Source organism: Phoenix dactylifera, chromosome 18 (genome assembly GCF_009389715.1).
Source record: "Phoenix dactylifera cultivar Barhee BC4 chromosome 18, palm_55x_up_171113_PBpolish2nd_filt_p, whole genome shotgun sequence".
NCBI classification, from domain to species: Eukaryota; Viridiplantae; Streptophyta; class Magnoliopsida; order Arecales; family Arecaceae; genus Phoenix; species Phoenix dactylifera.
In genome coordinates this window covers 8767279-8794710 of record NC_052409.1, presented here as the reverse complement: position 1 = coordinate 8794710, position 27432 = coordinate 8767279, and the positions used below count along the sequence as shown (strand labels likewise).

Genomic DNA, 27432 nt, shown 5'->3' with positions numbered 1-27432 from the left:
AAAACATCCAAAATAGTTAAAATTTTCTAGCATTCAATCAAATACATGCAGATTGAGATTATTGATTTGGATCTTTGGGAACCTTATCTTCAAATTTGCTCTAATCAGATTCAACCTCAAAATTTGATTTTTGCTGCAACCTCTTTCTAATACATTTGCAAGCTCACCAAGTAGGATGTTAACATTTATCCCTCATATGGAGACATGTAAGGGCTTTTCATTTTACATAATTTAGCATATTAATAGGGTTTTACCTGGAATTCAATGTTTCACAATCTATTCTTTTTCCAACAATGTTTATCAGTCTAAATTTTATCCCTTGCATTGAAATGTCTGTATTGAGAATGAAAGCTTAAACCCTTGACAGCAGCAAGGGATACGTTCATCATCCTGCTTTAACCTGTTTCAATAATTCAATCATGCTTTCAACAAATGGCTTGTTATGCTTTTAAGTAAACTATCCGCAACTTGTACTGCACTAATTTTGTGGTCGTGCTGCTGAGATTGGGACACAAGTTTGAGGTGATTGGATGCATTCGGCCAATGTCATCGGAAGGGTAGATCAGAGTCTGCACATCATGTTCCTACATTTGCTTTGTCACGTTCTTCGCCCCCCCTGATCTTGCCTTATGTCGTCCACAGCGAAAGGGCTACCTGATATCCTCCATGGCTATCTGAATAAGGTCTGCTCAAGAAGGTTGCAGTTATGTTTCATTTTCCCTGGGTTACAAACGGAGGATGACAACCATACAGAGCATTGTTCCTGCTAACTCGCAAACAAAGGATGACAGCATAAAGAGGATTCTGATTGCTGACGTTGATTGCATCTATGTTGATGCGTCCAAGGAAACAAATCAGCAAGGAAGAAAGGATTCACAAGGGACCATTGAATCTGATCTACAGCCCCATCTTGCTGTGGCAGGCTGTTTGCAGCTTCACAGGCAGCGCACTGCAAACTAAACCACACATCTGCATACCCATACAAAACCTTATTCATGAAACTATATGGAATCTCATACCTTTGTATTCCAACAAAACCCTTCTACAATAATTTTAGAACATTAACCATTGGCAATCCAATTAAATAATAACAGTAAGGAATTGTTTAAAAAGCAAAACAAAAAGATGCCTAAAGCCTAATCTTAAACCAATTCTATGGAATGAATCTCTCCAAGGACAGTAGAATTCCTCCATGGAAAAGCTCTCAAAATTTTCAATCATACAAACTAAGATTATCCTTTTCAGAATGTCTTGCCAACAAAAACTGCATTACCACCTCTTGTTAAACCTGTTTCTGCCACCACCATTTCCCTTCCCATGAAGACCTCCATTTCTTCTGCCTGAGTTGCCATTGCCACCTCTCCCACCAGAGAATCTGCCACCACCAAACCTACCTCGTCTTGTGTCACCACCTCTGGACTGATCATTACCGTGCAAAGGAGGCAAGCTTTTCAAGACCTCAATGGTCACCATGTTAGCATTTTCTTGACCTAAAGTTCAAAAAAATTGATATTAGAAATTTTGTCTAGCATATTTTATTATTTTGGTATAGAACCACGTATAAAAAATGCTATGCATTGCCAATATCTTGCACTAGCCATATCCAAGCTCCAGATGTAGACAGTATCTTTATTAACAATGACAAAATCTGAATTGTAAATTGTCTTAGCATCCTAATAATTCATTTGTTGAGGTCTACTAGTTGAACAACATAATTCTTTGCCAGTTTACCAGAACAATGTATATACTGGGATTGACATTTCTGACAATCACCAACACCGAACTTAGACAATAGTTCATGTATTGGCACCCGAATACAGAAACACTAAATAAACTAAGGCACAATTAAAACACAGACCGGATAATTTCTAAATGGTATAATTCAACATACCTTCAACGAATGCATTCACATCATCAGCAGGCACATCAAACACCGCTCCCATTCCATCAGCGGTAAGAGAAAGGCCCTTCACCCCGCCAATATTTTCATTAGGCAAGACTCTTCTCAAGATACTAAAAGCAAACCTGAGATTGATATCAGAGAAACCAGAATCAGATAAGGATCACTATAAGACTAATTTTCTGGAAAAATGATTATGGGTCCACCATTCAATACAGAATGTCATCATGCCCTTTGTTAACGAGCAATTGATGTTTTTAGCAAGCATGGAAAAGAATGTTGTGTATTTTTTTCGAATGGTTATTTTAGAAAAAAAGTAAACTGCAATTGGTGGGAATCAAGTTCTATACTTACGCTGGTGAGTCGATTGTCTTTCCTGCCTGAAGAAGTAGGGTTACATAGTTCTCAATAGAAGAGAGCAGGGATCTTTGTTTTATGTCAGTGTATCCCTGCAAAAGGAAAAGGAACTTATCATAATGGTTGGAGGATTTTTAGCAATATTAAGAGCTCCGGAGAGAATAACAGTATTTCTTACTGCAGCCTTTGCCAGTGCTTTTGCAAGTAAATCCACAGCTGATAAACCAGAGGAACTCAAAAGTTGCTCTGCTTGTGACTGAAAAACTGGAATCACGCTGCATTATAAACCAAAATTTATGCACTGAGCTAACAATCAACATATATTTATTAAAGGCAATTCTACTTTTTCAAGTAACAGAAGCATTACCTGTCAGAGATGTTTGAGATAGCTTTAGCCGCATCAGAACCAGCAGATTCAGCAACATCAGCAGGTTGCGGAGGAGAGATGTGCTCAAATTTGACACCTGATTCTCTTTCTAATCTAGAAATGCTATATGAATATCTGGGCTCGTATAGCAATATAGCAACTCCAGTATTGCCTGAGAGTAACTTCGATCTGTTAGCAACTCATCAAACTCCAAAATCATTATTGAAATCAAAAGTGATAAAATACCAGCCCTCCCAGTTCGCCCTGAACGATGGATGTAGGCTTCAACATCACGTGGGGGCTCACACTGGGAAATGTAAACATAGTTATTACCACCCAAATACTTAATAAACCAACCTTTTATTACGAAGTCTGAAACTTATAGATCAATAACTAACATGACACAGTCCAGGATTTACATGAATACCTGAATAATCAATTGCACATCCTGGATGTCTAAGCCACGTGCAGCCACATTTGTGGCCACCAAAACCAAAAACCTGCCTGACCTAAATCCAGCAAGTATAACCTGCATAAAATCAACTCCTACAAATTATGAAGGATTATATTGCTGAAAAGTCACTGAGGCAGGTGGTAAAATTTATTAGGTGCCTCATGTGCATTCAGCGTAATTCCAGGTGAAGCATAATTTTAATATCATCATTACTACTTACTTCCCGTTGAGCTTGCACTATATCTCCATGCAAAGCCCTCGACCCAGGTAATGATCCAGCAAGTTCAGATGCAGATTCTTTTGTCTCAGTAAAAATAATGGTACGGCCTCCACTGAGCAAGGAAATTTTGACATAGAAAACATTTAGAAAATTTAGTGCAGAAAAGGAAAACAATAAAAATATGACCGATAAAAGCTACAAACCGGCTATAACAGTGAATAATATCTGGAATAAGTTGCACTCTTGCTTGACGCGTACAGGGAAGAACAAGATGTCTAACACTGGCACTAGCCTTCAGCTTCTCATTACCAACAAGATCGGCAGTTTTCTTATCATGTTTCAGAAACCTTGCAGAGATCTGGCAAAATTTGGTAACATATTAAATAGGCAGAATGAGACATAAATGCTTGTATGCCCTTAATTGGATATATCTGAAGCAACAGATTAAAATACCTTCTTCACCCAGTCAGGCAGGGTAGCACTAAAGAGAAGTGTTTGGACTTTACTGACATCCTCAACCTTACCTGCAAAATCAAGGATAGAAGGGGAAACCCTTCATTAATACTAGCTGTATATACATGTAATTTTACTCATGCAGTTACTTATCACCCACACCCAAGCTTCCCAAATTATAAGCAGGCACAAGCTATACTTATTATTAGAGGCATACAACTTATTGTAAGATACACAAACAATCCAACAAAGCAGGGCTTTAATTTAAACATCATCTTGAAGTGCAGAAAGCCTATCTTAGCATTAATTTATTAAATTTTATAGCATGCATATGGATAGGATCTATATGCGCAAAGTGACACTTTTCCACCAGATCCAATACATCATTTGCATTAAATTGTTTAGATGTACATAAGTTATGATGATATTTCATTTTACCATACAACAAGATGAATTTGAAGCAGGGCTTCAGTGCTTTAAAAACAAGGGAAGAAAAGAAAAATCAAATCATCCATCAACATTTCCTGTTCAATGCAGTACAGAGATTTCATGTTGCAGTAAGATAAATGTTAATAATACTTTACACATCTTATATACACTGGTAAATAAAAACATTCAAATGCACATAACCAGCAGCAAAAATGAAATTAGCGAACTCAAATTGCAAATCAAAATGTATAAGATAGTGAAAATGGTGAAAATTCTAGCGATTAACTCTTTTGTTTATAACCTGCGCAGTCTCAATAAAAAATACAAAAGGATCTTATGGACTAATGCCAATAAAATACACGGAACTGGAGTCTACTTGACAATCTGCTGTATCCATTGCAGTTACCTAATTTTTTGCTATGTCTCTCTCCCTATCCCCCTTCTACCTGTGTTTGCAGCAGAAACCTTATTTGTAGCACAGATCATCAAGGACTTTGAGAATCAGGTGTAGAAAATGATCCCATCTGACTTGTGCACCATTAAAGCCTCAGAGAATATATAATGTTTCGAGCACTATTCTCAAAGTTTTGTGTAAATTTTGTGCTTTGTCACGAGGGACGAAAAGCCCCCAGGCAATGCTAAGAGTGAATCCTATCACCTAGTGTTCTCACACTGTTTGATGTGGACATGTATTGATTTTTGTTGAGTCAGAAAATAGCAATAGAATTTGTTAAGGAAATATTATATTGTTTCCACTTGGACTCAGCTCCTTTTGTAGCATACCCCTTTTGTAGCAAGGACAAAATAAATCCTAAGAAATATTAAAAAATTCAAATTCTATAAAAGAATCAGGGCAAGTATATGAAAGGGGCATTCAACAATTTATGATTAGAACCAATTTAGATTGCAATGTTGTGATAAGATCCAATTCCCTCTGTGTATTGCACCAATTTCCTGAACCATACCCAGAAGAGGCAGTTCATGAGGGCATTGGATCTTATTAGCACACCCTTATTAAGATAGATATTTGCAATTATACAATACTTGGTGATCTAAAATGTTTTCTTTGTCATTGCCTTCAGCATAAGCACATGAAATATATGACAAAAGAAGTATATTACTGTATAGGGGGAAAAAACTTACTCAGAAATGCTATAGGGCCTCCTTTTCAACTTTTCTGTCCTTTCCCCCCTCCTAAGTTTGTTTTGCTGTAATTGAATTTTTTAATGCAAATATCAAATTTCTTTTGTTTGTCCAGATTTTCTTTTCATGATGTTTTCATATTGGCTATTATGCAAACATGTATGGCCTATTTTCTATCTAATTTTACGTGGGACTATGATCGATAATACATGTCTATAGAAGGATAATTGTTTCCATCTTCAAGTTTTATCATAGATTGCATCAAAGGTAAAGGGTATTCATGGACTAGATGGATCATTAAGGACTTTAGTTGGTTAGAGTAAGCTAAGTCTCACCAATACCCAAAACCGAAGGAGAAATATACAAAAAATATAAGGGAGGGAAGAGAATCCTCAGGCCTCATAACTAAACAACTTGATTAGGTTAGGAACTTAGGGCTAGTCTAAAACTGACTTATTTTGAATTCAATGTATCATAGTTAGATGGAACATAGAGACCGTTTTTAGGAAACTTACATAGGACCCTCTCGCTTTTGGATCATTGGAGTAAACCAGTGGTTAGGATGAACTGAAGCAAGTATAATGGCCACAAATGCTTCTGTACAGATATACTACATGTGATCTTATCTATAGTGCGGATCAACGATCAACAACATACCAGTCTTATTGATTCACTAGCATCTTCTATAATATTTTGGCAGCAATAGCTCAATTGTTAAGTATGATCAAGTCAGATTAACTTAACATAAATAAATTGAACTACAAGCAGAAAAGCAGAGACCTAAATAACAATTATACAAGCTTCAAAGAGAGAATTCATACCAAGAATTAGCTCAACATCATCAACAAAGCCCATATTCAACATTTCATCAGCTTCATCAAGGATGCGGAATTTCACAAATTTTAGATCAAGAGTTCCCCTCTCTATATGATCCTGCAACCAGTAAGCATTAAATACATGTACATGTTATTACTACTCAAAAAGTAGTTAGTGTTACAAGATAAATCATAGACCTAAAGGAGCCAAAGAAATCTATGAAAGAATGAAATAGATTACTTTAATCCGCCCAGGTGTTCCAACAACTATATCAATCCCCCGCTTCAGAGCAAGCTCTTGAGCACGGTAAGGAGATCCTCCATATAAACAGCATGCAGATAACCCCACTGCACCACCATAAACCTCAAAGTCTGCATACACCTGAAAATATAATAGTGTCAAATAATGCCTGACACTAAGAAAGACAATATGTTTGCAGTTTCAACAAAAATCTCTAAATTTGGTATCATTTTACCTGATTTGCAAGCTCTCTAGTGGGCAGAAGTACCAACACACTCGGAGGCCTTCCATAGCCAGTTTTCCTGGCTGCTTTGTACTTCCCATTTGTCAAAGATTCCAAAATTGGAAGCACAAAGGCCAAGGTTTTACCCTATCAAAATTAAATGAATATGTACAGCATCAGTATCAAGGATAGAGGAAACACAACGATAAATAAGAAAATTGAGACTACCAAAAAGAGAAATACATCAAAATGTGATAATAATTCACCACTGAACAATCAATCAACAAGCAACAGCAAGTCAGACAATAATTCAATGTAACAAAAACTCATTAACTTACACGATAGGCATCCAACCAGACAACTATACAAGCAACCTAGCAACCTGGGTGTCCAACCAGACAACTACACAAACAACCTTGCAAGTTCAGATTCAAAGATAAACATCATGTGAGATGTCCAAAGACAAATAATGGACTGACAATTGGATGATACTAAAGTAGATATAAAGCTGTGAAACCAATTCACGCATTGCCTAAAACAGAAGTTACAAGATAAAATATGAATGCGATCTAATTATTGACACAGGTAAGCAAATCTCATTTCATTAATTTCCAGATATGAATTAAGTAATGACAGCTTGCATTCAAAAACAGCAGAGATGAAATTCATAGCATTATAATGATAACAAGAAAATAGAGAGGGTTAGGAAGCAAGGGGCAAGTATCAGAATGACAGAATTCAGGTGAAGAACATAAAAAAGTTAAAGACCAGTTTGGCAGGAAAAACATATGGGTTTGACCAACAAGTTGAATAGTAGAAACTGAGTGTTATGAAGCATGAGTATTAAAAAAAGTTAAAAACTGATGCTAATATGACTGTGACAAATTTCAGACAGAAAGAATAGTAATTTTGGGTACAATCCTGTAAAGGGAGAAAATTTATAAGATAGCAAGGTTTAAATGAAAAGATTGAAGAAAGGGGGTCACAGTTTTGGATTAGAATATAACACATAAAGGGGGAACCTCTGGATTGGCTCATAAATGAGTAAACCGAGGACTGAAGATTGGAAAGAAATGAAAAGAAAGATGATGCTTAGTTTGCAATAAATAAAGGCATGGCATTAAATACAGATATGTCATGAAATTTTAATACTACCACACCATCAATACTATCCTCTTGAGTCTGTCCAGTCAGTCTCACACAATGCTTGAAAACCATATTTCAGTTCTTGCCTGGCTTGATGAATTTTTGTTTCAATTTGAAGGTTTGAGTGGGTGCCGGCTTTAATGTTAAATAGTTAATTCAATGGGCACAAAAAATAAAATATGTTGGTTAAAATTAGAAACAAAATAAAAAATACCAGAGAAAATTAAACTTAAAAACAAACATCATTTTGAAGAATTTTTGTTTTGAACTCCAGATATATCATTTCAATAGCTCAGTTTGAGATGTCAAAAAAATAATTTGGAAAATATAAAATAAAGAACACACACACACACACACACACATATATTATTTCAATGATTGGTGGTAATCTAGATTTCCACTGAAATTTGAGTTCTTAAATAGCCAAAACTATGTCAAAAAATTCATTTTCTTCTAAATCTCTTTCAAATGTAATGTCTGATAATTTTTAATCTTCTTAAAATGCATAAAATCCAAGTTTATATAAATAAAGTGCATATACAATGTTGGCCTTCTGGGCTTGTTTTGGTCAAAACTCCACAATCAGCCACAATTTTGGATTGTTTTAGGCAAAACCAAAATTTTCAAGTTTTCAACTTTCACACAAAACTCCAGGCCACTGCCTCACGAAATAATGGAGTTATCCCATGAAACATTTGACCGGCAACATCTACAGATGCGAAAATTGAAGCAGATATATGATGCCATGGTCATTTCAGAAAATCAGTATTATATGAATAATCCAATTTAATGTTGATTTAGACAGATTAAACTTTAAACATGTATTAACTATATGATGTTAAAAAATGATATGAATAAACTAATTTCAACTCGATTACTTATCGTATTTTCTTCCAACTATGTTTTTCAATATCCGACATTTTCACTCTTAATTATCTTCGAAAAGTTCCTCACAAATCCCAAGCGAGCAAATTAATTGACTGCTCACTTAAAAACAGGTCAGCATGAGCGTTCTACAACCACAGGCAAGATGTTTCGTAGAAATAACAATTGTCGTCCGGTTGCCTTTTAATATTTCAACAATTTGAGAACGGAAAATATAAAAAGGTGTCGATTTCTACCTGACCAGTCCGGGCCCGGCCGACCAAATCAGACCCATCAAGTACGGAATCGAAGGTCATCGCCTGAATGGGGAACAGCGACTCGATCCCCTTCAACTTCAGCTTCTCCCTCAGGACCTTCGATATCCTGAATTTGGACACCGCATTCGGGCTCGCAGCACCCTCGTCCTCTCCTCTCGCGATCACCTCCCCATCCTCATCCTTCTTCTTCAATTTCAGCTTCTTCAAAGCAGTACCGTTCACCGCCGCCGCGTCGATGATGGTGTTGCTCCCCTCCTCATCAGAAGCCTTTCTCTTCTTCTTGCTAATCTTCTTCTCCGAGCCTTCTCCGTCGCTGTCGTCGATCTCCCCGTCTTCAGCATCGAGGTTCTTGTGCTTCTTTTTCTTCTTGCTCTTCTTCTCGTCTTCTAAGGAGCCGTTCTGGTAGAGCTCGGCGGCCATGGATTCCTCCTTTTTGGACTTCTTTTGCGTCAACTTCTTGAGCTCATCGAGCTCCGAGGGGGAGGAGAGGAGGAGAGAAGGCATCAGGGATGGGGGAGGGATAGAGAGAGAGGAGGACGAGCTCAGTGAAGGCGAGAGGGAAGGGCGCTGTTTCCCCTGCGAAAGGGGGCGGCGCAGGAGGAAAGAGGGGGAAAGAAGGACTAGGGCCTGGCTTTTATAGGTTTGGTGAGATGAGAAACCTTAGGAAAATTGGCACGTGCCCAAGAAGGCAAGAAGGGACGAGACAAATTTCGGCCTTCGACTTGGAATCTGAGGCCCGACAATTTTCGCGCCATGTTTGGGCCCAAATCTGATACCCGGCCCAAAGGTTGATTAGGTGAGAATGAGATGAGTCCAACCCAAATCCCAATCTACTCAAGCCCTAATGGTAGAGCTAGCAAACGAGCAAGCTGTTCGCGAGCTAGCTCGAGATCAGTTGAAAATGGCTTAAAACTAAAATTGTACTTAACTTGCTCAAATTCAAAATATTAAAATAAATAATATATATTGTTTTAATTATTATTATAGAATAATAAATAATTATTTTATAATTATCTATTACAAATTAATATAGATTTGATAGATTTGAACATATTTCAACTATGAGATTAACATATAATTAGAATTATTGTTCCATACTATATAGAAGAAAGTCTTGAATGATCTTAAACTCTTACTAGATATCTTAAAAATACGATAACAGCTCGAGCTTAGCTCGATATAAAACAAACCAAGTTAGAGTTCAGCCCTAGCTAACTATTTTCCGAGACTTCCCAACTCCCCTCGGGCAAATATAACCTAATTTTTTCCTCCCTCTATTTCCCTTCTCCCTGTCGCCATCTAGATCTCAACGCCATCAGTCTTTCTTGTGCCGCCTACAATCTCGGCCGGCCAATCCATCCACGCCGCTTTCATTGTTAAATTTCTTCCATGGTTCTCCTTGAATGTTGCTTATAGTTGCCTTGCCATGATTATTCCATGCTTAGGTGTGAAAACTACATGCTTTGGGTTCAAGCCGTATAATATATGCATGAAACTTGTCAGTTTTTGTTTTATTTTCTATTGCTGGTTTCATGGCTTTCAATTTTATTTGCAAAATTATGTCTTGGCCATGCATCTTGTAGTGAATGATGCGCCATAGGGTTGTGAATTTACCACTTATCCAAGAAATTCATGGCTTTTATTTCTTTTTTTTGCATGTCATTGATCTCGTTTGCAAGCTCCACGAGGTGATGATATGATTTTTTTTTTTTACTAAAGTGGATGTATCATACACGATGGGTACGGATACACCCAAGAAAGTCAAAAGATAATGCATCCCGGAGTGCTCTGGGTAAGTCCTCCTCCCCCAGCCAAAGAGTATCCTAAGAATGATTAGCCACATAAGAGGCTACCCAATCTGCTGCTCTGTTGGCATCACGATACACATGCTTAGCCTGGACGGCCATCCCCCCGCACCATAGCTTGAATGTCCCTAAGCAACGGGTGGCTATCGCCCACACCCCTGCGCTCCTCTAGATCCAACTGATGACTGTCATCGAATTGCCCTCCAGTACCACAATACATGTAGGCAAGGAGCGTCGGATATAACTCAAGTGATGATGTGATTCACCTCCCTCTCAGCTTATCTGCAGGCAATGATTCGAGGGATCCCCTTGGGGTGGTTCTTCAAGATTTCTCCACAACATGGGAACTGGAAGTATTCTTGTCCATGGAGTTATGCATGACTCCGTTGGACTTTGTATCCTCCTGGGTTGCTACAACCGTGGGTCATGAAGTTGGAAGAGTCCAACCTTCTCGATTAGACACATATCCTGCTTTGGAAAAAAATTGAAATTTCATAATAAATCAATAAATAATAATAATAACAATAATAATAATAATAATATATTTTTATAATAATTATTGAAGCAAGAGAATAATTAAAGGTTAATCTAGAATAATTAAGTAGCAAAATCTAAACATGATAACTAAGTGGAGTCTTATTGATTGAATCTCTCCATCCCACAAAAGTTGAATCAATCATCAATCAAGCTACCTATATTTTCATTGATGTTGCACCAACTTTATTTAAAACCATCTAGAGTCACACCAGAAGATGAAAGGCTTTTAAGTCGCACAAAGATTATCATAAAGTTGCACTATAATGACAGTTCACGCTGAAAGCACATAGTTTGTTGAGAGTAAAATACTATAAGAATATTTTAGAAAAAAAGTTATATTTTAGTCATCATATGTGTACTTTACTACAATAAGACCGAAATTGCTACTTGAAAAGACACACATAGATCAGCTCTGATAACAAGTGGTTGTCATCTCTATAATTGTTCAGTACCATTAGCAAAGTTTAAGGGGAGTCTTGGAAGGCTCGGTATATTCTATTTCAATCTTCGGAAGACCTAACTTTATCTTGAAGCAGAATTCCGAAGCATTCATTACTTGGATTTTAAAACTATCAATGGCACGGGATGACATCAGAATAACCAATATCTATAGGAAAGCAAACAATGCTGCTGATCGGATAGCTTTACCTGTAGCGAACTACACCGGCTCAAAATAGGTCATGCAGCAAACTACTCATTTTTACACGACTTTACCCTGCTTTTGACACTCTTGGCGTGTTCTTTACTCGCATATCAACAAAAGAAAAACAGTGGCAGTAGGTCATGCTAATAGGAGGGAGGGAACAACCAACACCCAGAGTTGTTGCTGGTCATGCCAAAAAGACTATTTTAACAACAATTTGTTCTCTTTTGGAGACAATGGCACATGCTAAGCGGGCCTAATCCACTACCTTCTCTTTCACATACACATGCACCCCAATGTACATTATTGCATATTAGTGAAAGAAAACTATCCAAAATGCTGATTCTCATGAATATATTTACGCTCGATTGGTTTAATTTATCCAAATTACTGGGGAAAAAAAAGTCCAATTTGGAAGGACCACAGGCTTAGGAATCATGACTGATTTCTTATCACACAACCATGCATGTTATCTGAGAAAGTTTCTTATCAAACAACCAGGAAGATGTGAGTGGACTGAAACACTAAATATTTATGCTGAGTTTAAAACCGCAATAGGTTTTATAGTCTCCATCAGCAATGCAGTTAGGAAGTCCTCTGGCTACTAATTTACATGGACTAGTCATTTTGTCCCATTGTCATGGCTTCAAGTAGTACAAAGCCACAAATTTCCTTGTGCCTGTTCATCCCTATGCTCTGATTTACATCGTTAATGAAATCAGCATCTCAAGTATCCAAACATCTTTAGTTATGTGTTGTCTGTTGAAGATCTCACTACCATTGTTGAGCATGTTATGTTGCTGCATCTTCAATTTATGCAATATAGAAACTTTTATGAATCCATACCTGCAATACTTTATTGCACCCAAAACACATTATATATTCATCATGACATTATACAAGGCATTGCCTCTCCCTGGACATGACACTCCTATCAGATGCATACAAATTTTCATGTATTTTGATGATAGAATTACTCTTTTGTCATCAGATAGAAAAAGCTACAAAGGAAAACACTTGTTCTTCTTCAAAGCGCACAAATATTCCCCCACCCATAAGATCACGCACCAAGTCAAAGCCTCGATAGATACTCTTTTAAATCTACATTCTACAAAAGCGTTTCAAAGAATAGCTTGAAACAGTGTGAATATCTGCTAAAACAAGTTACAAAATATTCCCCATTGCTCAGAACTCCAGTAATTTGGTCAGGAGACATGGTACAGAGAGTTTTCATTATTTGATTAACCCATTAATATATACCATAAAAATATAGTTCAGATGTCAAGTAAATACATATTTCACAGCCATGGTAGATGCTCCAAGCAGTAAGTCCTCATGATTAGAGCTCCATATTTTAGAAATTAGTCTTTTAAAAGATTAAAGTACTTTAACTTTTGAAGTTAGCCTTTTAAATGGCATTTTTAATTCTTGTATTACCCATTGCACAGAAAGCTGCATCTTTGCCAAACTAGTCTGAGCATTAAAGCCAATGTTGAAATCTCCTAAATAAAAATGAACCGGATAATATCCATCTACATACATTCTTATATTCAAATCTATTCGGATATGAATACAAATTCTAATATCCATATTCATATTTATATCCATAAAAAAAATAGATATGATAACTATGTAATGTATGTCCAAATAGCTGATTTCATTTATAATCTTATTTAATCTTATATAGCAAATAAATGACTATATTAACATATTACTTAATTTACCTACTATGTAATGATATCTTTGATTTCATGATAACAAAGTGTAACCATCTGACTTACATCTGTATTTATGTTCATACTTTAAAAATCTCATATGCATCAATATCTGATATGTGTTTGTAATATGTACCATTCTAAAACAAATATGGATATAAACTTTTGCATCGGTTAATCCATATCCGTATCCGTATTTGTCAAATATAAGCAAATACGAATATGGATATACTGATATCCGATTTGTATTTAATCCGTTTTTAGTGCTACTAAATAGCTACACTTGCAAATTGTGGATACTCTTAATGTCAAATAAACATCATTGGAAAAAAAAAAAGACAGCAAGTTAAACATTTTTATTCTCCATACATGAACCAGAGTCCTAACTATGCCAAGGCATGCTCCAAAGCATTTGAATAGCACAAACCCTGCAGAAATTTTATTGAGTGAAACCATTATCATAGAGCCTATCTTCGACTTACATAATCATAGACTTGCTCTATCCTGCAACAATGAAACGGCAGCCTTGTCTGTAAACCAAGAGAATTTACCATCCTTAAGTGAAACCATCTCGACGGGCAGCATATCCGATAAACTTTGCCCACTCCCTAGAGCCTTATGTACTGCACTAGCTTTCCCAGCTCCAGTGACCACAAGTGCAACATATGCCGATGAGTTAATTACTGGGAAAGTGAAGGTTATTCTCTCCGGCGGTGGCTTTGGGGAGTCCTTTATGAAGGTAACCCATCGCTGGTTCTCATTAAGGAGAGGGTGCTCAGGAAAAAGAGAAGCTACATGACCATCAGGGCCCATCCCCAACAACATGAGATCAAATTTCGCAAACCCAGTTGCTGAGGATGCTGCAACCACCCCCGTCTTAACCAGTTGCTTCAGACAGATCTCGTAGTCGTCAGCAGCACCCTCAGCTGATAAGGAGTCATTGATAGCATAAACCTGACCTGGTGGAATTGGGACCTATCATTTGAAAAATAAAACAGTGATCTACAATGCAGTTCTCAACTACCATTACATAGAAACACGAAAAGTGAAAAGCACTAAGAAAAATTTAAAACTTGCAGCTGTGTCAATTGAATGTATCTCTCATCACTTTGGTGTTCTCCACATGATAGAAAACGACTTCAAATCACAACTAAAAAATACAGTAGGAAAAATGGAATTAAGAAGTTGAAACTATGTAAGCTAACTCAACTAAATTTTCACTAATAACCTACAAATAAGTTCCTGCAACTGGCTTGACTTAGGGTGAAACACCAAAAAGAAGGGATGGATATGGTGTCTGGGAGAGGAAGCATGAATTCTTGCACCCTAATCATTGACTTAATAACCTACTATGCCATCTCTCTCCTTCCCTTCTTCCTGGAAGGCTGATGAAAATCTTACATCTTCTTGATTACATTGGTGATTGTGAAACACACAAAGCCATTGGCCCTTGTCCAACAGCCGCACATTCCTCCTCTCCCATCTTTTAATGCCTCCACTACTCCTCACAGTGTATCCAACCCTGGTTGGAAGTAACTTAAGCAAGCACAAGCACAGTTTAACATGAAAGTTTGAGCATAAGAAAGCGAGCTTGAGTTGGCTCAGGATCAAATGAGCATAGTTCAAGCCAAGTATTTCTAGCTTGTCTCAATCTCAATCTGTGTATAGTTAAATTTTGAGCCAAACAGACCTAGGCCAACTAAAGGACTCGGGGACCTTTTTTGGGAGTTGATTCCCAATGGCCAAGGATGAGATCGAGAATGGGAAAAAGGGCTATAAATCTCTTGCTTGTCCAGAATGCCATAAGTTATTAGGCTACTAAAATGCTACAAGGAGAACAAGTTGACATGTTGGCAAAGACATAAAGTTGGGCCCTTCATACCTACAGTGTCAAGTGTAATTGCCACCAAATCTTCATATGAGGCCAATATATCAACAATATAGTAGTTGACACAAACAGTGATGATGCAATAACACAATCAGGTTATTTGCTACTACAGTCACTTGGAGCCTACACATTTGGTCATCATTGTAAGGAAGCAAGAGATCTTCAAGTTTGATGCTAAGTTGATGAAGCCTGAAAACATTGCCCTCTGGAAATGGAGAATTGTTCAAAGCCTATGCACTAAAATCTGTTCAAGATTTGATTGTATTGAAGAAATCAAGGATATGCTACACACGGGCTTGTGATTTCTTGACAGATTCAAAATGGATAGTCCAGTAGTAGCTAAAAGATCAAGATACATAATTTGCAGCCAAATGACATGGCAAGTCACACAGGACAAATGGTGCCAAGGTTATGATGAGGGCTACAGTATGTAGAGACCTCCATTGGCATTACTTTAGGACACCATTAAGGGCCTGTTAGGATGTCTAGAAATCTTATCTGGTGGTACGATCTCCTTCCAGCTGACTAAAGCTGATAAAGGAGGGCTGGCCCATTTGATGACAAGCCCAGACTGGGCTAAGTAGAACTGGTAGTTTCCCATAGGATATAGGCTGATGTGATGCAACGGTTCCCTAAAAAACAAGGATGTAATAGTTAGAGGAGGACAAAAACGGTCATTAGTTTTTGGTTTGAAAAGATATGACATTTGGTCAAACGGAGACCTATAAAGGGACTTAACAATGATAGAGGTGGTGAATACATGGAAACAAAGTTTAAAATTTGGCAAAGAAAATTGGATTCGCTATTTTAATACTATGCCATATGCTCGAGGACAAAATGGAGTGGCGGAAAGAAGAAATAGGACACTCAGGGATATGACTAGATCTATGATGGCTTATATGGATTTATCTCTTAATATTTGGGGAGAGGTTTTAAGTACTGCAAATTACTTCCTAAATAGGGTAATCACAAAAAGGTTTGAAGGGGTTGCTATTACTTTTGTCTTGTTTGACAAAAGTGATGGGCGGAATCTTTTGGAATGGAATACACCTGTGGCCCCATGCATGCTTTATATACGCAAGCATGCACCCCTTTGACCAAAGGTTATGTCTTTTCAAACCAAAAACTAATGACCATTCTTAGTATCAGAGATGCTATCTTTATAGAATATGTGCATCAAGTCACACCTTTGGAAAAGTTGATACCATCGAAGGAACAAGAATTGTCTAAAGGCACGACAAGTAATGGTGTTCCGAGAGTTACACTTCTTGAAAATTCAAAGGAAGGTGATGAAAATGCAAGAAATAGTGGGAGAAAAAGGAAAAGAGAGCCATCATGTATATTTAAAGATTATTATGTTCTCAATACTAATTGCATGGTTAACCAAGAGGACCTATGTACCTATGAAGAAGCTATGTCCTCAAGTGAATCAACTCATTGAAAGAATGTCATGGTTGAAGAGTTGGATTTATTTAAGAAAATAAGATCTAGGAGTTGGTGGAACTACCCCAAGGAAGAAAATCCACAGGATGCAAATGGGTTTTCAAGAAAAAAATTAAACCTGATAGAACTCTTGACTAGTATAAGGCCAGATTGTTGTAAAGGGGTATACTCAAAACCTGGAATAGATTATGAAGATATCTATTCCCCTGTTGCAAAATTTGTGTCCATCCGAAATATAATGGCCTTGGTTGCTAAGTTAGATCTTGAATTATTTCAACTTGATGTAAAGACAGCTTTCTTGAATGGGGAACTAAAGGAAAATATCTATATGGAACAACCAAAGAGTTTCAAAGAAAAAAGTTTAGAGGATAAAGTTTATAAGTTAAGTAAGCCTTTCTATGGTTTAAAACAATCCTCTAAATAGTCATACTTGACTTTCCACAAGGTTATGATGAAAATTAGATATGAGGTCAATCCTATGGATAATTGCATATATGTGTGGAAAGGTCAAAGTAGTTTGGTGATACTATCATTGTGTGACGGTGATGTGCTATCGACAGGCAATAATATGGAAGTAATAGAGAGAACAAAGTCATATCTTAAAGAGAAACTTGAAATGAAAGACATAGATCCAGCATCATGTGCTAGGCATCAGAATAACCAGGGATCGAAAATCCAAATTATTATATTTGGATCAAGAAAAATATTTAGAAGAGATATTAAAAAAATTCCACATTAATACAAGCCAATATCTATACAAATTTGTAAAGGTTTGATACTTAGAAAATCACAATATTCCAAAACAGAAAGTGCAATTAAGGTAATGAAAATGGTTCCTTATACACAAGCTATAGACAGCTTAATGTACGCTATAATTTGTATCAGGCCAAACATATGCTATGTTGTTGGAACAGTTAGTTACTATCAAGCTAATCCTAATAAAAAGCATTGGCAAGCAGTTAAAAAAAAAAATTAGACATATCCAAGATATTAGAAAAATGAAACTATGTTTTGGACATGGTGATTTAAAAATTTATGGTTATTCAAATGTGGATTTTGCCGGGGATCACGATGATCAAAACTCTGCTAGTGGTAATATATTTTTATTTGGAGGAGGTGCAGTCTCATAGTCAAGTAAAAAAGCAAACTTGTGTTGCTAGACATACAATCGAAGCTGAATATGTTGCCGGCAGCATGACAGCCACTCAAGTAGTTTGGATAAGTGCTTTTGAAAATTTGAAAATTAAAGAATCGATTGGGCCAATGAAAGTGTTTTGTGATAATAAGGTTGCAATATTACTAATAAGGAATGGTGCAATGAGTTCAAAAGGCCAACACATTGATGTAAGCTACCATTTTATATGAGATATGGTAGAGAAGAGGAAGATTAAAGTCAACTATATACCCACTGAAGAAATGACAGCAAATCCTATGACTAAAGCACTGTCATTGGAAGATTTTAGAAGCATGTTGAGAAAATGGGATTAATCTATAGCTATATAGGTTTTCGGGGACACCTGAAAGAAAGTAATGGTGGGTTAGCATGGTCACACTTAATTTAAGGGAATCAGAATAAAATAAGGGTTCGCATTGAACTATATAGTGTGACCAAACTCAGCATTATCCTTTGGAAACGGAATAATGTTATACATGTCTAAACATGATCAGGTGGGAGATGATAGAATAAACAATCATATTTAGACATTGGGTTGGCCCATTGGATGACAAATCCAAAATGGGCCAAGTAAAACCAGTAGTTTCCTGTAGGATATAGGCTGGTGTGAGGCAATGGCTCCCTCAAAAAACAAGGATGCAATGGTTAGAGGAAGCCAAGAAAAGTCATTAGTTTTTGGTTTATGATCAAAGGGGTGAATGCTTGCATGCATGGAGCCAGGGGTGTGTTCCGTTCAAAAGAAATAACAAACCCTTCAAACATTTTTTTCTGCTTCCTTGGTTACCATAAATTATTCAGAAAAAATTCCTTGTCATTTTGGCACCAGCCATAAACATATCCTACGTGATCACCAGCCTCACGGCGAGGTTTACTTCAAATACAACTGGGACCAACAAATTTTCCAAACACCAAGAACTACATTTATCACAGCAATTCAAAATACAGCCTTTGAAAAGAATAGAAAAGAAAATTAAAATTTAGGGTTTTATGTACCTTAGAAAGAAACCCATCGTAAGCTAGTTTATAGTTGCTATCAGCATGGTCCTTCGGAACCACCCTCTCATCCACCCAGAAGACATGCCACTTTGTCCAATCCACCGACTCCAGATACGGAGGCTCAACCAATTTCCTATAATTTCAGAGGCTTTTTCAAATACCTGATCGAAGAAAACTCCAAAAATTCCAAAGAAAACGATGGTCCAAGCTCGATACCTGAGGGATTTGATGAGAGACCCGCCGGAGAGGACGACGGTGAAGGCCCCCCTCTCCTGGGCGAACTTCTCCGACAGCTCCGCCGTGTACTTCGCCAGAGAGACGGAGAGCTCTTCCTCGCTCTCGAATACCAGAAGCTCCTTCTTCCCCTTCGCCGCCGCGGTGGAGGAGATCGCTTCGGAAGCCATGGCGGAGATCGGTCTCCGGCCGGATCGGACGGGGTTCCGAGCAACGCCGAGAGAAATCTTTCTCTCCGCAAGCAGGAAATTTGTCCGAACCGGCGACCCGGGGATCGCCGGAAGGCTACGGGCTGGCAGCGGGCGCAGCCGGCGGTGGGAGGGGACGACAGCGGGAGAGTGGGAGACGGCGTAAAAACGCATGTTGTAGGGTGCCTTCGGGTAGTGCGTTATTTATATCCGTTGAGATCTAGATCGACGGCAGATGACGTGGCTCTGACAGGAAATTGGCTGCCGATTTATTCGAACAGAGAATCTGAGGCATCAAAATCTCAGCTAATATAATAAAAAAAATAAAAACATCATTTAATTTTTAATATTTATTAATTAAAAATAATTTAAAATTCTTAAGTAATGACAGGAAAACCTTAGCAAGTAAATTGGGTTGTACCGATCAATATCCAAGGGTATATCATTTATTTAGGCCCCATTTGGCGGATTTTTGGGGGAACACTTTTAAATGAAATAAAAATTTTTGGTAAAAATTTTAAAAAATTGTGTTAGCTTTTTCGAGAAAGCTAAAAATAGCTTTTTAGAATAAGCTTCAATTTGGAATTTTCCAAAAGAACACTTTTAAGGCCTAGTCGGAAAATTTTTTTTTACGAAAATACCCGTGATAAAATATAACAATTACACAAAATGTCCCTTCAATAATTTTTTAACTAATTTTATCACATAGCTGCGAAATTTCTTATATTATATAAAATTAATTTACGTAAATAATTATAATATTTTATATCTTTATTATTATATTATACTATTAAATATAATATTATATTACATTATATCATAATATATTGATATATTATGTTAAATAATTTAATATTTTATTAAATTATTATGCTATAGTATACAATATTATATTACTATGTTATAATGATATAATATTATATTACAATAATACTATACTGTATCATATAATTATGTATTAATACATATTATATTTTATTATGCTCCGTTGTCCTTTATAATCATTTTCCCATACTAAAAGTACCTTGTTAGTTAGTTTACCGAGCATATGTTAAAGTGGCACAATACTTTAATAACTATAACTATACCTTGTCTCAACCAGCTAAAAAATTGGGCAGCCCACCCAACATGCTCAAGTCCATGTCGACCTAAAATTCAAGACCGGGCTCCGTTTTACATTGATGCGACCCAAGCTTGATATTTATATAACATATATACAATATCCATTAATTCCCCTTATAACACAAATAATATAAAATATATTATAAAAATATAATATAAAAATATTTTTTATTTTTTTCTTCATCTCTGTCAGTCTCTCTCTCCCTTCCCTCCTCCTCGTCCTGCTCCTCCTCACCCTCTCCCTCCCCACCCGTCCGGCTACTCTCTGTCCCACCTCCCACTCCTCCTCCTCTTCTCCCCGCTTGTCTGACTATCCTCCATCCCACATCCTCCTCCTCCTCCTCCACATCCATTTGGCTGCTTCTCGTCCCACCTTTCCTTTCTCCTCCTCCTCCTCCTCCTCTTCCCTATCAGTTTCCTTTTTTTCAAATACATTTTTATTTTTTTTAAAGAGAGAATTTTGGGCAATGCTCAGTGCTTGCATCGGAAGCCAAAACCGATAAGTAGCAAGCTCGGGCCTGAAAAGTAAGCCCGAAAATCAAAGCCAGATTGGATCTGGGCCTGATAAAATTAAGGGGTATCTTAGGCTGAGCCCGGTCCAAACCCAACCCGGCCTGTTTGTTAGGCAAGTCTAACACTGTCATAGGAGAACCATCAAGGAAATACAAAATAGAAAAGAAACCCCCATGCAAAAGCTTCTGCTAACCTTTTAACTCCTCCTTGTCGCCACCTCAAGATGAAAAAGTAAAAGGAAAGGAAAAGGTTCATTTAAACATTAGCAGGCAATATGTCTCGTTATCCTTGTAACAAGTTTAGGGCGGTCAATGCTTTGAGCTGACCCGAACCGCCAACTTGAAAGCCCGATAAAATTGGAAAGGCCGTGCTTGGACTAGCTTGGACTGAGTCCTAATGAAGTTCCATAAATAGTGATCAATCAAAATTAAGTCCACTTTAAGACCACTTTTTGGATGCTGATCACCTTTCTCGTGCAAGCATTCCTGTCCATCGTAGAAAGACCTATTCTCCTTCTTCCCCTCATACTTTGCTTGTCCTGGATCATGACCATAGACATTCAAAAGCATTTGAATGGTAACTAAGGAACAATACACTGCATAAGTTCTGAAAGGACCTATGGACCCAATCATGTAAATAGGTTGCTGTACCAAGCTAAACCAAGGTTTCCAACCAATCTTAGATGAGATAATAAAAAAAAATTAGAAAGAATCGACATGAACTGCAATCTTAATTGATACATAGAAACCCTTATCAAAATACCTGCTGAAATACTTCCATGAATTAATTTTTTTTTCATATCAATAATATTTAGCAATGTTTTCAAAATTACGAATGAAAGATTAATGGTCAATGCCAACTAAGATATCACCAAGGCCAAAGCTGAGCTAGCACCATCATCTACCGACACAAAAGTAATGTAAAATAACACCTTCCATTCCTAACTCTACACCGGAAGCAATCCATCATCCTACCGTTCGAATCCAACGGCGGGCTCTCCCTCATCTCTCCTGCTATCCCCCAGTCCGATCACGTCCGTCCTTTCCTCAGCCAGACAGAGCTACCCCAATCCTCCAGATCCGGTCGCCGACACTCCTCCCCTTTCTCCTCTCTCCTCTCCCCCTCTCCAGTTATAGAGAGAGAGAGAGAGAGAGTGAGAAAAGAGACAGGATGGTGGAAGGGCACGGGACGACGCGGCGCGGGAGCAACCCCCGGCTGGAGGCCGATCCGGTCATCGACATCCCTCCGACCCCTCCCGGCGACGCCCCGCCCCGGCGTCAAGCTCCCCGGCGCCGGCCCCTCATCATTCGTCTCCCTCCTCCTCCCATTGTTCTCGCACACCTCCGATGCTGCCACGGCCGCGGCCGTCTCCTCCTCCACCGTTTCCACCGCCCTCATCATCGGCGCCTGGTACCTCTCCAACATCGGCGTCCTTCTCTTAAACAAATACCTCCTCAGCATCTACGGCTACCGCTACCCGATATTCCTCACGACGCTCCACATGCTCGCCTGCTCCGCCTACAGCGCCGCCGCCGTCCGGTGGCTCCGCCTCGTCCCCCTCCAGCCCGTCTCTTCCCGCCGCCAGCTCCTCAAGATCGCCGCCCTCAGCGCCATCTTCTGCTTCTCCGTCGTCTGCGGCAACACCTCCCTCCGCTACCTGCCGGTCTCCTTCAACCAGGCCATCGGCGCTACCACCCCCTTCTTCACCGCCGTCTTCTCCCTGCTCGTCACCTGCCGCCGCGAGTCCGCCACCGTCTACCTCGCCCTCCTCCCTGTCGTCCTCGGCATCGTCCTCGCCAGCAACAGCGAGCCCCTCTTCCACCTCTTCGGCTTCCTCGTCTGCGTCGGCTCCACCGCCGGCCGCGCCCTCAAGTCCGTCGTCCAGGGCCTCCTCCTCACCTCCGACGCCGAGCGCCTCAACTCCATGAACCTCCTCATGTACATGGCCCCCATGGCCGCCGCTATGCTCCTCCCCCTCTCCCTCTGGTCCGAGGGCGACGTCGCCGCCGCCACTGCCGCTAAGGCCGCCGACGACCCCCGCCTCCTCCTCTTCCTCTTCGCCAATGCCACCGTCGCCTACCTTGTCAACCTCACCAACTTCCTCGTCACCAAGCACACCAGCGCCCTTACCCTCCAGGTCCTCGGCAACGCCAAGGCCGCCGTCGCCGCCATCGTCTCCGTCCTCATCTTCCGCAACCCCGTCACCGTGATGGGCATCACCGGCTTCGCCATCACCATCATGGGCGTCGTCCTATACGGCGAGGCGAAGAAGAGGTCCAAGTCTCCTTCTTCCTCCTCGTAATTCTCTCATCCATCAATTACCTCCCATTCCGATCCCCAACAATTTTTTTCTTCCTTCAAATTTTATTTCTTACCCACATAATGCGTTGTTGTCGTTGTTTTCTTGCCAAAAAAAAAATTTAATTGGTCTCCAATTGCAATATATTTGACTGCATTTTTTTCCTTCATATGTTCTCTTCTCTTCTTCCATTGCCATGAGAGGTAGGAGATGAAAGAGAGGATGGAAAGGGACTTCTCCACTGCTTTTGCCCTTTAATTGATAATGTATCCCTTTAAGCCAAAGGTAGGAAAAAATAGACTGGCAATGGGAGCCTACTCAATTATTAGCCCTACCCTTTAGTGCTAGTTTTTTTTTTTAGAAATAATATTTCTTTATAGATTTTTTTTTTCTTCTCTAACCCTGAGCTTATCCAGTGGTCTTTCTATTTCCTTTAATTTTTGTGCTACTGGGAGATGAAAGGATAACAAGACCTATACCTACAATCTTCTTGGCCACATGTGTACGCTAGGAGGATATGTGCTTAATTCCGCATCGATTATTTGCTAGGTAGATTTTGAATACTTATATATCAAGAAATTTAAATAATATTTTTCGACTAATCTTTTTGGGAGAGATTTTGGTTGTTACAAATGGTATCAGAACGGACGTGATTCAAAATCTATGTGGATCAGAAGATACTGTAATACAGATTTTAGCCGGACCAGAAAATACTGCAATATAGATTTTAGCCTAACGAAAATATCAGAATTTAAATAGAGGAAGTATGTGAAGATCTATATGGACGTGTGTTTTAGTTTCACATCAATTATTCGTTGAATAAATTTTAAATATTTAAACTCAAATAATATTTTTGGTTTAGTTTTTTTTTTTGGATGAAATCATAAATTGGTACTACGATATAAAACTTCACTCCAAGCATCCAATTTCAGATCTACAAACAGATCTCATTATGCGCGGATGTTGGAACGTGTTTTGGATTGCCTTCAAAAAGTAATAATATATATACATATAGAATAATAAAAAAAGTTGAAAGCTGTGACATTTGGATCTAGTGTACTTGAAAGCCAACTCATGATCGAAAGTTTATAAAATATCATTTTATGAGTGGTCTTGCACGCAATTAGCCCTGTTCTCACACAAAAATCTAAGGGCTGTGAAAAAATAGACTGGCAATGGGAGCCTACTCAATTATTAGCCCTACCCTTTAGTGCTAGTTTTTTTTTTAGAAATAATATTTCTTTATAGATTTTTTTTTCTTCTCTAACCCTGAGCTTATCCAGTGGTCTTTCTATTTCCTTTAATTTTTGTGCTACTGGGAGATGAAAGGATAACAAGACCTATACCTACAATCTTCTTGGCCACATGTGTACGCTAGGAGGATATGTGCTTAATTCCGCATCGATTATTTACTCGGTAGATTTTGAATACTTATATATCAAGAAATTTAAATAATATTTTTCGACTAATCTTTTTGGAAGAGATTTTGGTTGTTACAAATGGTATCAGAACAGCCATGATTCAAAATCTATGTGGATCCGAAGATACTGCAATACAGATTTTAGCCGAATCAGAAGTGTTATGGGGGAATTGAGCCGCCATGCCCCACGTGATCGGCACGCGTATCCAGGAAAGCTACAGCTGCCCTATGATCCAGCACTCCGACCCCGAGTCGGACCTCCTCGGCTCCGCAGCCCGACCCCGGGTCGGCTGCCCTATGATCCAGCACTCCGACCCCGAGTCGGACCTCCTCGGCTCCGCAGCCCGACCCCGGGTCGGCTGCCCTATGATCCAGCACTCCGACCCCGAGTCGGACCTCCTCGGCTCCGCAGCCCGACCCCGGGTCGGCTGCCCTATGATCCAGCACTCCGACCCCGAGTCGGACCTCCTCGGCTTCGCAGCCCGACCCCGGGTCGGCTGCCCTATGATCCAGCATTCCGACCCCGAGTCGGAGATCTTTTGATAACGACAGGCTATTCTCCAGAGGCACGCCGCGGCCTCCTGCTCCACTACTCCCTGCAACGGCTGTACCCGATGCTGCCCACGATCTCCTGTATCAACCGTACAAAGCGGAGCTCCACTACGCCCTGCCATGACCGTACCCAGCGCTGCTCCACGACGCCCCGTAACGGCCATGTCAGTGGCCATTCTATCGTGCCCCACGACGACAAACCCCCCTGAGAGACCTCCCAGCCAGGTATATATGCGGCTGGGGGAGAAGGGGGGGGTAAGCAATACCTCCCAGAGCACTCTCTCCCACTTGTGATTATCATCTCTCCTCCTCCAATCTCCTCTGACTTGACCGTCGGAGGGCCATCACCACCCTGGTGGTGGTGCAAGGCTTGTTTGCAGGTTCCTTGGCGGAAGGTGGAGCGCAACCAGCACCAACCAAGACAACTCAGGCGGAACCCCGTTCACACCGTCGTGTCAATCGTTCTCGGTTTGGACCACCAGCAACAGTTGGCGCTAGAGGAAGGGACCGAATCTCAGAACGATCGTAATGGCACGGCGAGGTGGTCGCGGAGCTTCCAATGCTTCCGGTCGCGGAGCCTCTCGCGCCTCTGGCCGGGAGGCTGCTGCGTCCCCAACACACTCTCAGCAGCATTCCACCGCTTCTCCTCCCATTCAGACGGTCGAACCTGCTCAGTTCGACCAGCTAGCCCAGCAGGTTCGCACCCTCGCGGAGGCAGTGCAGAATCTGCAGGGTGTGATCTCTCGGGTGCCGCAGCGGGCTCAGGAGCCGCTGCTCCCCGAGCACTCGCCTCTTCCTCACAACCCGCGCTCCTTCCTCTCCCATGGAGAGGAGCGCCGGCGCGGGGAGGATTCTCGAGTGCGGTCCATTCTGCCAGGACCTTCTCATCGGAGCTGCGCGGGGTACGAGAGGCGGACCCGGGCGCGTTCTCAGACACCCCAGTCCTCGAGGGGCCCGCACTCCAGTCGGTCCCCCTCGCGCCGCTCCTTGTCTCCCACCCACCGGTCGCGCTCCCTGGACCGGCGGGTGGACGATCTCCACAGACAGCTCCAGGTCCTGAAGGGCCACTCCAAAGATCCCTTCGCCGACTTGGAAATCTCCTCCCAGCCGGCGCTTGCCTCAAGGATCCTGCGAACCCTAAACCCGCCAGGGTTCAAAATGCCGGCGATCGAACCCTACGACGGGGCGGCGGACCCACGGGACCACGTGGAGAGTTTCAGGACTCTTATGCTCCTCCATGGAGCATCGGATCCTCTCCTCTGCAAGGCCTTCCCGGCGACCCTCCGCGGCCCGGCAAGGGCGTGGTTCGCCGGCCTGGAGGCTAATTCCATCCAGTCCTTCCACCAGTTCACCCGTCTCTTCATCAGCCATTTCGCCGTCAGTAGCCGGCGAAGACTGGTCTCCGACTCCCTCTTCGATGTCCGGCAGAACGAGGGAGAGAGCCTGCGGGATTATCTCACCCGCTTCAACAAGGCAACACTGGAGGTCCGGAATTTGAGCCAGGAGGTGGCTCTCTCAGCCCTGAAGCGAGGCTTCCGGAAGGGCAGACTCACCTTCTCCCTGGACAAACGCCTGCCGCGGAGCTTCCCGGAGCTGTTGTCTCGGGCAAACCAGTATGCAGACGCCGAGGAGGCAGCCTCCCACCGGAACAAGGAGGCCGCCGAGGCCCCTCTAAAGCCCGGGAAGAAAAGGCGAAAAGAGGCACCCCAGAGGAGGAGCCCGACGCCTCAACGCCGGCGCAGAAGCCCGTCACCAGCAAGGAACCACGGCGCCACACGCCCTCGTTCTCCGCACCGACGCTTCAACCGGTACACCCCACTCCTGGCCCCCCGGGCCCAGATCCTCATGGAGGTCAAGGGGCGGGAGGACCTCCCGGTCCCGAGGCAGATGAAGAAGATCCCTGGGAGGAAGCCTTCTCGGGCGTACTGTGAGTACCACCGAGACCACGGCCACGATACCGAAGACTGCTTCCAGCTTCGGGACGAGATCGAGGCTCTCATTCGCCGAGGGCGT

The 27432-nt window shown here is 40.7% G+C and overlaps 3 protein-coding genes across 3 annotated transcripts; 1 reads left to right on the top strand and 2 right to left on the bottom strand.

Annotated features, from left to right (window-relative positions):
• Positions 1-992: 992 nt before the first annotated feature.
• Positions 993-9491, bottom strand: LOC120104435 (DEAD-box ATP-dependent RNA helicase 7-like). Its single transcript, XM_039115601.1, has 14 exons — positions 8870-9491; positions 6615-6749; positions 6380-6520; positions 6145-6256; positions 3752-3822; positions 3502-3656; positions 3299-3410; positions 3052-3153; positions 2871-2931; positions 2625-2796; positions 2436-2532; positions 2255-2349; positions 1892-2025; positions 993-1490 (listed from the first exon to the last, which is right to left on the bottom strand). Exons 1-14 carry the CDS (start codon positions 9392-9394, stop codon positions 1270-1272), a joined length of 2133 nt encoding a protein of 710 aa, XP_038971529.1. The 5' UTR covers positions 9395-9491; the 3' UTR covers positions 993-1269.
• Positions 9492-13864: 4373 nt separating this feature from the next.
• On the bottom strand, positions 13865-19702 carry LOC103697129 (probable 6-phosphogluconolactonase 4, chloroplastic). The gene is made up of 3 exons (XM_008778928.4): positions 19308-19702; positions 19089-19224; positions 13865-14565 (listed from the first exon to the last, which is right to left on the bottom strand). Exons 1-3 carry the CDS (start codon positions 19685-19687, stop codon positions 14077-14079), a joined length of 1005 nt encoding a protein of 334 aa, XP_008777150.2. The 5' UTR covers positions 19688-19702; the 3' UTR covers positions 13865-14076.
• A 2695-nt stretch (positions 19703-22397) lies between these two features.
• LOC120104484 (probable sugar phosphate/phosphate translocator At1g12500) lies at positions 22398-23616 on the top strand (the record flags this gene model as incomplete). The annotated part of the gene is made up of 1 exon (XM_039115680.1): positions 22398-23616. A coding segment is annotated over one exon (1053 nt), but the record flags the coding sequence as incomplete, so codon positions are not given.
• Positions 23617-27432: the final 3816 nt, after the last annotated feature.